The sequence below is a fragment of the Alligator sinensis genome, unplaced genomic scaffold (assembly GCF_000455745.1).
Source record: "Alligator sinensis unplaced genomic scaffold, ASM45574v1 scaffold519_1, whole genome shotgun sequence".
In the NCBI taxonomy this organism is placed as follows: Eukaryota; Metazoa; Chordata; order Crocodylia; family Alligatoridae; genus Alligator; species Alligator sinensis.
The window spans coordinates 1718977-1732346 of NW_005842187.1; the positions used below are offsets into that span (position 1 = coordinate 1718977).

The window sequence follows — 13370 nt, forward strand, 5'->3', positions numbered from 1 at the left end:
CACAACTACGCAGCACCAAGTGAAGACACAGTGAAGCTCAGAAGAGTCCCAATAGCCAACATGGGGCCCTGACTCAGTCTTCTCCAGAACCTCCACCCACTGCTTCTGGCTTCATCACCAGGAGCCTTGACCTCTCAGGTGAGGTAAGGCGCCAGCTCTGTATCTAGCCATGACCTTGCTGATTCATGACTGAAACAGCTGATCAGCGAATAACTTGGATAAGCATTTATGTCACTGTGAAGCATAGAAAGTGGAAAGAAATTTCAAGAGTCTATATATATATATATATATATATATATTCAAATAATAAATACAAAAATGTTTAGACATTTACAGAAAACAGTAAGAGTGAAAAGGTCACACGTTTCATCCCCATCTTAGCCAGTGTTGCAAATATCCCTAAGTAGCTGTATGTAATAGAAATGTGTGAAATAATGGCAACTTTTAGTCTTGACTGAACTAAAAAAAAATGGGAAAAATATTTACCAGAAAAAGGATTCTTTTTTTCTCAGATGTTTCAGAAAGTGAAAAAAAAAAAAAAAATCAAGCCAAATGGAACGTCTTGTTTGTTCCAGTACAAAACCGTTAATTTTTGTGTTATTTAACTTCCCTTGCATCTTTTTTTTAAAACAAGTAAAATGGAAATGCTGTTTTAACATGTCAGCTCTGGATGACAGGGACCTAGACTAGGATATGTACATAGAGTAGGCTTGCAATCTGTGCTAACGTGCCAAGAATGGCAGCTGCATACCTGGGTAACTGCTATGTAAGTGCTATGTAAAGTGAACTAGGATTCTACCTGAAATGTTTCATTTAGAAAATGTCAAAATGAAGCATTCTGATGCTGCTCAATTTTTGACCTTTTTTATTTGACCTTTTTTTTTCTCATCTGGCATTCCACTCTCTATTGAATTTATAGTACACCAAAAAAAAAAAAAAAAAAAGAATTGCACCTTTCCACAATAATGCCTGTAGGTTAGCATGAGGACACTGGCTCAATACTAACTGAGACTGATGTCATACTTTGCCTTAGCCACGGTCTCTTCTCTCACTGTGGTTCAGTTGCTCTCCCTACAATAGAGCTATCTCTTTTCTGCACTGAGGTACCATCAGTGCAAAATTTTCACTCTTGGGAACTCCAGAGACAAGAATGAGATCTGGCAAGATGAGATTTTTCAAAGCAGCAGAATTCCAGTATGTAATTTCCCATTATTCACTTCATGAGGCTGTGCTAAAATAGTGACCTTAAAAGCTTAAAATAGTGACTCTCTGGAATTCTTTCCAGCTTGATGTCAGTCTGGTGTTGCTTTGAAGTGTGCTCAACAGGGCTTTCCTTATTTCTCTGGTGCATCTGTCAGCCCTTTCCCCTTCTCCTTTACTGTCTAACAAACCATTACAACGGCATGTGCCTCCAAAAATGGGTAATTTGAACAAATAACGTGTGTGGATCTAGAAAGAGATGCTCACAAGTCACAAACAAAGATGATGATGACCCTTCCACAACAGGTGAACTTCTGGAAAGGCAATGATTTCCCACAGGTTGTCCTAAAAAATACCCTATTGTCCAACCGGAGGTACATAAAATAATAACTGTCAGTGGTCTGTCTAGTTCTGGGTGAGCAACCTGTGGCATGGGCAGCTTCTGTATGTGGCATACAACAGGCTGGAGAGGGGACAGGAAGCAAAGTGGAAGATAGGGCAGGGAGCAGAAAACAGAGCAGCAGATCAGGCAGGAAGCAGAATGCAGAGCAGCAGATTGGGCAATGGAAAGGGATCAGAGTGGCACTTGGTGGAGGCTGTGAAGTTGATTTGTGGCATGCCCGCCAAAACAGTTGGTCCTCATTGACCTAGACCATGATCCTGGCTCTCAAACTAGACAGTGTATTGCCTCAGAAGAAGATGCAAATAGCCCTGCTGTGTAATAGCATATTCACGTTCTAAATCTTATACATTTCTGAGCCTCCCCACTGATAGGGATTAGACATTTGTATGTTATCTTACAGCAGTGAGTTCTACAGGTTCAGTTTCCATTGTGTAAAAATATAGAGGACTCTTATTTGGAGAATAAGCACACCCACAGTCATATTAGACACGGTAACATCTTTACAGACTTATGCGGCAGTGCATAAGGCAACCAATTATTGACAGGGAAATAAAATGTAGAATGAGCTGGGGCCAAAGAAACTTCTTGAGAACTTGTGGCCCATCTCATTAGTACAACATCAAGAGAGCAAAGAAAAAGTATTTTAATTCTAAGTAATAGTTATAGCAAACATGCTCCCATAAAGTGTCAGATTTTCACAGGTATATAGGCATCTAACCTTCCTGTGGACACCAATAGGGCTTTACAAAAGTGCCTGGGTACCTAAACCCCATATTCCTTTAAAAAGCTGGTCCTAAGCTCCTAAGTGCAAGGTCTTTTGTTCTGTGCTTGTACAGTGCCTAGCACAATGGGGTGCTAGGTCATGAAAGGGAAGCCAGGTGCTGCCACCACCATCACCATTCATCACCACCCCTGTCACTACATGTCTTCCAAAGGTTGTTCTCTAATCCATGACCCAGTTGGGTGTTTAGCCTGGAAAAACACATTTTTTTATATATTGATATTTTTAGGAGCTCCTGAAGATCCCAAATTATTAATAGACTAGCTGAATAGCACTGCAGTTTCTAGATGCATACAACTGAAAACAAATATTTAAGAATTAGTTCTTCCTTCATTTACTTACTTCCAAGACCTAATTTCCCCCGTTGTTTCCCCTCATGAAACTTTATGTTGAATATCAAGGAACACAGCTATAGCAGGAGAAAGAATATTGAACTCAGGTCTTGCCTCAGTTATTGTGACATAATAGACAAAGATATGATATCTGCAAACAAACTAGAATAAATGGAGAACAATGCATCCCAAGAAAGAGTAGGGAAAAGGGTGAAGTGAGAGAAAAGAAGAGGAGCACACATTTTTATACGCAAACCTTTGAAAAAATGGTCTAGAACCAAAGCCGGTGATCAGCACAATGAGGAAACTGGGAAATTTGGTCCTTGGGTCCATTTTCAGTGCACACAGCCCCACACAAAAATGCACATACACAGACACTACTATCCACTAAGTGAACCAAATGAATCAAAGAGACCATGTCCATACCATACATGTAGGCTAAGCCAAACAAACAGATGTGAAGAACAAGGGGAAAGCCAAGCTAATTTAATTATTCCAGAATAAGACTTCTATATGTGGGATTAGTCAGGAAGAGCTATGCTTTTTAATTTCCCTTCTAACATAATTTGAATTAACTTTGAAATTAAAAAAGGTGTCTCATGCATCTAATCCCCACTGAGTCCTACTGAGTTACTAAAGCTTTGATACTTGTGAGCCCTTGGGGACACTGATCTAAGGTTTGACTGACCCCTGCATGCTAGCCCTGCATAATACCCTGTGTCAATGAGCTCCACAGATTAAACATTATTACCATTTATTAATCTGACAAAACAAGGAGTCAATGATATCCCTACAGGAAACCCACAGAGAATTGCCTGGAGAAGACAACTTGTGGAAACAGGGGAGGATGTGTTGGAGGATTCCAGCTCTCTCTTTCCACAGGACCAATCACAGGTTGATGGGAATCCCACAAGTTAGGAAAAGTGTAACAAAAATGACCTGATTCTGCTCATGAAGAAATACCTGTTTTATGTGACTGCAATTCCAATGGCTCAAGTGCAATTCTGACTTACAGCAGCACAACTGAGACAACAGTCAGGTCCAATGGCCTCAGCATGGGCTGCAGGGGTCTTAAGAGGGAAGAGCACATGTTGGGAAACAGCATGTTATTAGATTTCAGCTGAAGTGTCTGCAAAATCTTCCTGACGTGAGTAATGCTGGAAATATGAAGAACCTCGGCACACATCCCCCTCCCCTGGATAAACGCACTATGTCAAGATAAGCATGGCAGGCTGCGACAAGAGGCTCTCAGTGGTCCCTCACCTCCCCCACCCCAAACCCTCACAGTTCAAATACCAAGGGAGCATTTTGTTCCCTGATGGGGCCCTTATGGACAAAACATGTCTTGGAAGTTTCTTCTCACTGGTTTTTGGCATTTAGGTCACAAGGACTTTTCTGAGATAAGGAAACAAAAATCCCCTTTTAACTCTTTGGGCTGGTATGCAGGGTTCACTCCAAACCTAGTTCAGTGCCCCCAAGGGCCTGGGAAAGTCTACATTGAAGTTCCTCAATGACCCCAATATAGAACAGTATGTAAGGTTTAGAAGGCCTTACGCTCCTCCCACTTGGATGTAAATCAGGAGTTAGCCCACCAAAGTCAACAGGCCTGACTTCCCTCTCCCTGCTCTTGGGGTAAATTGGGTGTCATTCCACTGCAATCAGTTGGATCCCATTGCTATCATACTGGCACAAGAGCAGAAAAGGATGCAGTGCTACCCCAGGGAAAGTGGGCCATTGTTGTCCCTTACCGTGAGGCCACTGACTCTTCATCTGCATTTTGAATACTGACAAACAAGGGACTGAGCAAGGAAGCCAGTTTGCCAAACCACACAGAGTGTGTAAGCAAGTGGCTCTACCACTCAGCAATCTGCTGTGCTTCCCACCCCTGTGCTACTGATTGTGAAAACATGAATGTAATTAGTCTAAATAATCACCAAGGATTTAATAGTGGCCAGACCACCCAGAGGCCAAATAGCTGGCGCTGTAGCAGGAGAGGCTACGTTCACTGGTTTTTGTAACACTTGCTAATGAAGTGAGGTTGGATGGCTGAGCAAACACCCTCTGTTAGCTCTTCTTTGGGGAATGCTGTACGTTGTGGGAAGTACCGTGCCCCTTGAAGCCAAGAATTTTCACTCAGGATAGGCAATGTGTGCTACTACCATCACTGCTTTTAATTTACTGTTGTCTGGAAAGGATTCCTAAACTATTATGCAAACCAGCTCTAAGCCCCAAAACAAGCTCTCAACCAACCACAATTGAAAACGCTCGCATGCGTCAAATAACTAGCCACTCACAAGCCAGGATGAAAAATCACAAGCAAGTTCATGCAAACGCCCGAGTGAGACAGTCAACTTGGAGCACACAGTAAGCTTTGGACTACTTCCACACAAAGGAAGCAATGCATGTTATTACCTCCCTCCCCTCAAGCTCAGCCCACTGTCTATTGTACCTCTCTAGCTACGTACAAGGGCACAGATACAATCCCTGTGCAGGACGCTGAAGTTATCTGGAACAGAATCATGTCAGGGACATCCAAGCTCCCTTGGTTTCAACTGTGCCAGTTGTGTTCATTTACCCCTCCGGAGTACTGAGATGTTGTCACTTTTTCCACCAGCAACAGAAGTTAGACAGTCATCCACAGGATCCCACTTTTGGAAGAAACAAGCAATCTTTGGCAAGGCAGCATATCAGCTAAAGATCCTTTACTTTCAGCCTTGAATTCTTGGCTGAAGAAGCTCAGATAAGTCTGCATACCTTCCAGATTAGCAATGATTTTGATAAAACATGAATGGTTCCCCATCTGGCGCTACTCCTCAGTTATTTTCCACTGAACCACTTGCTATGTTTTTCTCGCCATGGTGCATGCACCTGTTACAGTAGAAGAGGCTAAAATGGGCATTTTTGCCAGGATGATGTATACCTTTTAAAGCGCCAGGACACAAAATGCTCACTGCAGATTCAGACTGTTGAAACTACATGGGAAAGCTTCTCTCCTACCCACTACACAAGGGTTATACAAATGCAATGGATGGGAAGAGTGGAGGCTTAAGTACGAGGAATATTTGTCACCACAAATACAGCTTCAGGGAGTATAAAAGAGCTAATTTTGGGTTGTTAGATTTGCTTGAACAAACTGCTGGGACTGGGCTGCAGGATCATTGACAGAGAATATCTGTAATTACAGTTTAGAACAAATTATGCAAGCACAGACCACTTAGAAATCTGAGGAAGGTCTTTCCTGCCAGGTTCATAAAGAGTGGAGAAAAGAAGAAATTAATGGAGGAGAAAGGCAAATGGAGAAGAGAGAGGCTGAAGAGTAAGCAGGCAAATACACAACCCCACATTTGGGCAGCAGTTAGACTACAGCGGACAAACTATAAAGCTCACAAGGGCTAGGGGCAGAAGTTACACATAAACTGGTTTAAGTGATCAGAAACTGGTTTAAATCTGTAACAGAATGGAAGTTCAGTGCACGTAAACCAGTTTCAAAATGGCTGAAACTGGTTTAAGATATGCCTGGTTGAATGTAGTGTCAGACTTAACTGAATTGGGTCAAACCAATGAAACTTCTGTCCCAGACCCCTTCCTGGCTCAAGTTAAATCAGAGTCCCCAGCATCCCAGCATGCTTTCCAGCCCTGGGATAGGCTGGACTGTGCGGTCTGCTCCAGCAGAGAAGGGTTGGGTGGCAGGGGGCAGGGACTACCCCCCCTCCCCCAGCAAACCACAGCTGGGGTCAGGCCAGGGAGCGGGGTTAAACTTCCTTTCCCCCAAGTACAGAGCTATCCTGCCCTACTAAAAACTTACTGTTGGCTGTGACTGTGGACTACAAATCCCAGAGGCACCTGGAAGCAGGAAGAGGAAGTGATGAGGAACCCTGCAGAGTCCTGCTGTTGTGATTTTGGACTGCAAATTCCAGAGACCTCAGGGGCATCAGGAAGAGGAAGCAATACACAGCCCATGCTGGCTATATGCCAGGGAGGCATACTCTAGTGCCCTTCAGCTTCTGGCCTGAGCCACTGCAGACATGTGGCTGCATTTCCTGAATCAAAAGTGAATGTCTGGCTAGTTGTTTCTCAGTTTAATCTCTGCATCTGAGATTAACCTGCAAAGACTGAATCAATTCAGCTTCAGGCTTTTTGACTGTCTGTACTTAGCTCAGATCACTCCTGTGGAAACCCTGAGCTAAAACGAGGTAATGGGAACCCCAGCTGAATCAAAGGAAGCTAACAGTGGGATTTGATGGTGATCTCTACTAAGGACTAATCTGTTCCTTGTCAAATGCAGAGCTCTTGCGCACAAATGCATTCAGTGCCCATGCTTAACCAATGGGTCTAGTCTTACATGCTGAAAGGGGCAAATAACTAGAGGCAGATGAGCATGTGGGACATTTCTAACATTTTTTGTGTTGTTCTTTGTTGGCTCTTATTCCTCCTGGAGACATACTCAGTTCTGGTGACTCTACCAGGAGCATAATTTTGCCTTTGTTTTCACTCAGTCTGAGAGCCTAAAATACAGTACTACCTTCTTTGAATGTCACCCCACTACCTCCCTCCCCAAAAGGAATTCCTTGCAGGGAGTAGTCAGCCTAGAAATCCAGCAAATCATTTGCTTACTCAAGTTAATAATGCAGTGCATGTGTTTAAAACAACATAAGAATACTTCTGCTTATTTGCTGTGGGACAAACAGCAAGGAGATGTAGTAGAGAGCATCAGGCAGAGGGCAAGCCGGCAAGCCATGCTTGGTTAGGAAGTTGCAAACATTAAAAAGGGATGGGATGTTATTCGTTTCTTAACGGAGGACTCTATCCCCTATGAATATAAAACATAATCCTCTCTCTTTTAACAGCTCAACCTTCATTTTGCCAAGATGACCTGCTTGGTGGTTTGGCGCTTTCTGCTTCTAGGTCATACATGGGCTAAACTGCAGACCACTGCAAAACACTTTTTCCTCCTAAAGTCAGGCCACACTGCCTCCCCATCACTCTAGAATAGGAACTGAATCTGGACTGTAGGTATACAGTCTTTGGTAACTGCCATGGGCTGCAGGGTATGGTGTTGCTAATTCTTCAGGTGGTGCTTTTCTCTGAGAGCCAGTACCAAGTCCTTGCCTTGGGATGGTATTATGAATTACTGCAGCTGATGAATGAACACACCAAAAATTATTTACCTGCTGAATGCATCCTTTTCCTGCTTCCTAAATTCCTCTAGCAGGCTGCAATCTCTTCATACATATCCACTGAAAACCTAAACTTACCCGTTACAAATTTTGCAGCATTCAGTGATGTTCTTCAGTGACTTATTTTATACTCTTTGAACTAATTATGAACACTTCTTGGCAAATAATACTTTTTGAACTGGGTTGGTTAGTTTTGATTGGCCAGATAAAGCACATGGTATTGTTCTTCTTTGGATGAGTGAATAAGGGCATAAAACCGAAGTCCTGACTGTTTCTGGACATTAAAGACCTCAAGTAATTTTCTGCATGACTGCTAACCACTGCAGTTTCACTTGGATATGCTTATATTCTTCAATCCCTTCTTAAAATAAATGATGTAGTAGCATTGTGCCCTTTGAGCATCTGCCATACTTCTGCTCTGTGGTGGCTGCATTTCGATGGTGGGTAAAGAGATGCATACTGTATAGGTATACCTTGTAAAATATTCAGACATTTTTTATGGGCTGAAAGGCTCTGTATAAATGGAAGATATTTTACCAAGTCCCTTTTTTTTAAATCTGAAAAGACTGGCACCTCTGCCATGCAATGTGTGAACCTGGAACAGAAGTAGTGTTTCCTTCAAACCCGCTGATTCTTTCTACAATTGCATGGAAATATACCATCATCTGGAATTGGAATTAAAAGCAACAGGCTTGCCTCTCCCTCAGCCTCCTTCAGCTTTTGGCTTTAGCACCCAATGCGTATTTTAAAGCTCTGCTTTTTAAGTAGGTGGCAAATAGTGCTGGAAGGATTTGGTATGTGCAGTATTTTTATGCAGCTCCCTTTTCTCTCACTTTTCATTGTTTTTCCCTCCGGAATATCTCCTTTAACATTCCACTCATAAAGCTCTTCAAAGGAGGGACTATATTTGAATAACTGTGTTTAAAATCTGTTCTCCAGTCAAAGGCCTCAGACAGGAAAATAAATAACAGGGCTGAATTTTTCTGCCCCCGTGGCTGGGTTTCTGAATCAGAATTCAAACAGGTGTCTGGGAGCTGGCGGCCGATCCTTTGAACTACAGGAGAGGCTCTGCCTTCCTCAAACGGGCCTTAAATTTTTACATCACACTGGCTGCTAGATTATTGTTTCCCCTCTGTATGCTATAAATTTAATAAACTGGGCACTGGCCACCCCACTTTTGGCTTTGAAGGACCTACAAATGCATTGGTTTTCTCATTTCTATTGAGCGTTATTCGGTCTCAGGGTGGTTGTTGTCTTTTGTGAGAGTGAGGAAGTGTCGGAAAGCTGAATGTTTGTATCCTGAGAAAACACTTCATCTGTTGGTTCAGGCCTTAGGAACGACTAGGAAATATATAGGGCAGGATTTGCAAAAGCACTCAGTATTGGCCACCTCTGCTTCCACTGAAATCAGTAGGAACAGAGCTAGGTCAATGGTGAGCCTTTTGAAAACCTTCCTGTGTGGACTGAGTTAGCAGGTATTACTCTGGTTCTTTATGGGCAGGTGCCCAGTTCTCAGTTTTATAGCCCTGCTTGTGTTGGCCTCTCTCAACAGAATGGCCAATGAACAAAGGAGACGATGAACATCTTTATACCTCTTTTAAACCTTCAGTTCTGGTTTGAGCCACATCAGCAAGGGCATGTTAAGAAGCTACTAAGATATACTGGATCAGTGGTATAACTAGAGCATGGTGAATAAGGAAAATGCACTAGGCACTGAGTTTGGTGGGGAGGGAGGGTGAAAAGCAGGGGCTGCTGCTGGCAGCCATGTGATCACAATTGTATGGCAACCGGAAGCCACTGCTGACCTTATGCTGCTGTACTGGATTATACCAGTGCCCAATGTGCTTTTAATATGATCAGAGAAAAGTGTGTGAATGGTGGTCTACCATCACCCTAACATTTGCCCATCCCCCTGTCAAGGAATATATTCTGCCTCCAACAAGGGGCCATCCTCGTTGCTCCCATAAGGGAGATGGGAGAAGAGTTGCTCTGAGTTGCTGTGCTTTATCTGCTCCATCCGTCCTTCTCTTTCTCTGTGAAAATGGTTTTGGCTTCTAAGGGGAGACAAGAGAGTCCTGCCTGCTTCTCCCAGCAGCCCCGATTGGCTGCTCTTTAGAAGGATGTGGGCAAATGGGGAAAGCAGCCAATCAGAGACACTCTAATCTTCTTAAAGGAGATACTAAAAATTTGTGTTCATCAACAACCTAATTCACTTTTCGGAAATGTTATTTTTTGGATGTGGGGCCCACTGTCACCTCAGACACTCCTTGTACTACACATGCTACAGCCAATCCAGGCATAAGCACACGCCTTTGCGAGGGCTGCCCCTTTCATCCCATAGATCACGAGTCATTTTATAATGGATAATATATCAAATGCTTACCAAGAGGGAATGCTTACCAACTGGGAAAATTCAAATGCTTACCAACTGGGAATTGCACTCCTCAAATTCAAATATATCAAATGCTTACCAACTGGGAAAATCACCTCCCTCCATCTCATGTCTGCTGCTATGGAGAAATTAAATCAACCTAGCTTCATTGCCAAAGTTTGTTCACACCCCATTTCCAATGCTCCCTGGTGAGCCAGAGAAAGACAGCAGCACGGTATTGGGCGATGCGTTTGGATGAACCAAACGAAAGATGAAAGAAAACCTTGCTGCCAGTGGCTAACCGTACTTCCTACCAAGAAGTCCACTTTGTCCTTCTGTGGTGGCATAAAGACGGTCAGGTTTCATGTGCCTTCTAGATATACAGCGAATCTAGCCTCTCTATCTGTAACTAGTCTACATATTTTTTTTTTTAGTATACACTCAGTCTCTTGGCTTCATCAAGATATTCTCCTTTCCTCAACCTCAAATCCCAAAGAAGAGGTCCTGCAAAATTCAACACTTCAACATGAGCATATGGAGCAACAGTTCTCTTTTCCTCCCCAGGAACCAGCTGCTAATCTAAACCCAGATGATGCGCATACTCCAAAAATTCCCTGGAGAGTTAGGGTCAGAAATGACACCTGGTAGCTTTTGTTACGACACGCAAAAGGAGATTGCATAGAGTGCCAGCGGTTGCCTGCAGAGCAGCCATTTGTTAACAACAAGAATCAAAGAAGAAAAGCAAGTCTCATTTGCTAACACATGCTAGAAAGGCTTAAGGCAGGCTATGATGGGAAGCACATATACATCAAAGGGGAGGAGCATCTTAAACTGAACCACCTGTAAATAGACCCTTTGGGGGGACAAGTCATTGCCTATCAAAACACCCAGATCACCTAGTGGCCATGAATACAGGCTGGTTTTGCCCAAGTCTGGGGCAGACACTTGGTAAGGGGAGCTTAAGGTAAAAAAAGGGAGCAGGCAGACCTACCTTTTTGGTCTTCACTGTTGAGGCGCAGCAGTCCCCACCATCATAATTGCAGAAGGCTCGGTTGTTGATAGAATCACAGTAGTTGTCTCCCATGAAAGGCTGGAAAGTTAAACAGTACAAAGATAGTGAGAACAGGGATGTGGGCTCTGGAGGAACTCAGCAAAGGCCTAGGGCAAGCTGAAAGCAAGGACCATTCTTAATCCCCAGGCAGAGCAGTACAGCATCTCCATCCAACAGCCACAGCCACTTTTCGCACTTTCCTTCCAAGCAGGCAGGACAGACAGAGAGTTAGAAGAAAAAGAAGTGACCCCCCCTTTGCTTGTAAAATGTGAATAAGTCTGACATTTTCAAGAGAGGCCACTGATGTGGGGAAACATGGACATAAAGGAACTAAAACCTATAGTCACTTTGGACAGTTGAGGTCTAGTTATCTAAGTGTAAATGCATGGGAAATAGAGAAGAGTAGGACTGGTCGGTTTAGGAAGCATAAGGGTATTCAAATTGACAGAGGAAAGAGGTGGGTTTGGAGCCTAGACAAGGACTCTGGAACTCCAATGGTCTGATTCTCATCCTGCCCCTGCCCCTCTATATGACCTTGGGCAAGTCACGTAATCTCCCCGTGCCTCAGGCTTCACAGCTGTCAAACTGGGGTAATTATAAGTGTTCATGGAAGGCTGTAAATGTTCATTAAGTAATGTTCTTAATCACCTCAAAGAAAAAAATACGAATTATTATAATGGCTGTATGGGTCTGAATAATAATCATTACTTTAAAAACAGCAGTCTTTTGCTTCCCTCTTTTGCAGAGCAGATTGAATTTGCTCTTAAATTCATCACTCCAGTGCAGCAAGAACCTCTCATGGAAACCAAAGTCTTTCTACATTTGTAATTGGTGAAACTAAGGCCCATTTGAAGGAGGTAACCGTGAGTCAAATACGTGCATGTACATATATGCATATGCATATATATGCACATACATACATACATGCACACATTGTAAAGGGAAGAGACAAGCCTGCTAATAAAGCAAGCAGAGATATACTGTGACATAGTTGTAAACCAGATGCAAGATGTGTGCAGATGATTAATGGAACCGGTCAGGAGAGACTAAGGTCGTGACTGTGGACTACAATGTAATTTTTGCCACATTCTTGGCCAGTGCCAAGTGGATGCTGTTTGAAAGCACCTTCAGTCAATCTGCTCCAATGTGCAAGTCCACTTATAACCTTCATGGCGAAATATCCAGCACTGCTACACTGGGCCCTCAGCAGCTGGCAATTTTATGGCCCCCATGCACCTTACAATTTGTTCGATAGGGGCAGATCCCTTTGAGTCAACACGTCTCCGTTAATGAAACTATGGCCTTTCCTAGAAGAAACCATCTCTGGGGAGTGAACTGGGAAGGTGGTCAAGATTTTATGTCAGGGTTTTATACTAACTGCAATACTAGATATTTTTTTTTCTTTATGATGGATGCCTCCAGAGAACAAACTATGAGGACTTTGGCATGCTTTTCTCATAAAGGGCTATGACCAGGCTCATAAATACTCTAAAAAGACACCATGAAGTTCTTGGACTCCAGACTCTGTTGTTGTTATTGATTTGTAAATTTAAATACTTCCTGGTAGTGTTGGAAACCCAAATGGCAGCAATGCTGGATGAGTGCAGAGTGGAAAAAAAAGTCAGGAAGTGAATTGACTAATCTAGTTTCATTTTTCAAAACATTTTGTGTGCAAAAAGTAAGCAAAGAGTGTAAATAGGGAAAATAAATCGCAACGGTAGGGTCAGATACCTCGCTGTTGTAAATCGGATCAACTCCCTTGACTTCAGACAGCTATACTGATTTGCGCTGACAAAGGCTTTGGCCCACAGAGTCTTTTCCAATTTCATTATTTAATATGCTAACGAAGGAAAGATTTTTTTTTTTTTTTTTTTTACAGATATGATTTTTATCTTGACAAGGCCACTTTGAAAAATGTAATATTTGGCCACTCTCCCAAAAAACTTGTATGGGCTTTTCCTCCATTTCCTTTTTTGCTTCCTTATCATTGCTTATTGCCAAAGTATCTGTTTGTCAACACAGGTTTTCATTTCAGTTCTCCACCCTGAAGTTCCT

The 13370-nt window shown here is 42.9% G+C and overlaps 1 protein-coding gene across 1 annotated transcript in view; it reads right to left on the reverse strand.

The window, feature by feature from the left end:
• Window positions 1-13370, reverse strand: part of PAPPA (pappalysin 1) — a 224573-nt gene that overhangs the window by 3080 nt on the left and 208123 nt on the right. Inside the window, exon 21 of the mRNA XM_006026275.3 lies at window positions 11256-11354. Coding sequence (XP_006026337.2) covers window positions 11256-11354 — 99 coding nt within the window. The remainder of the gene's footprint in view (window positions 1-11255; window positions 11355-13370) is intronic.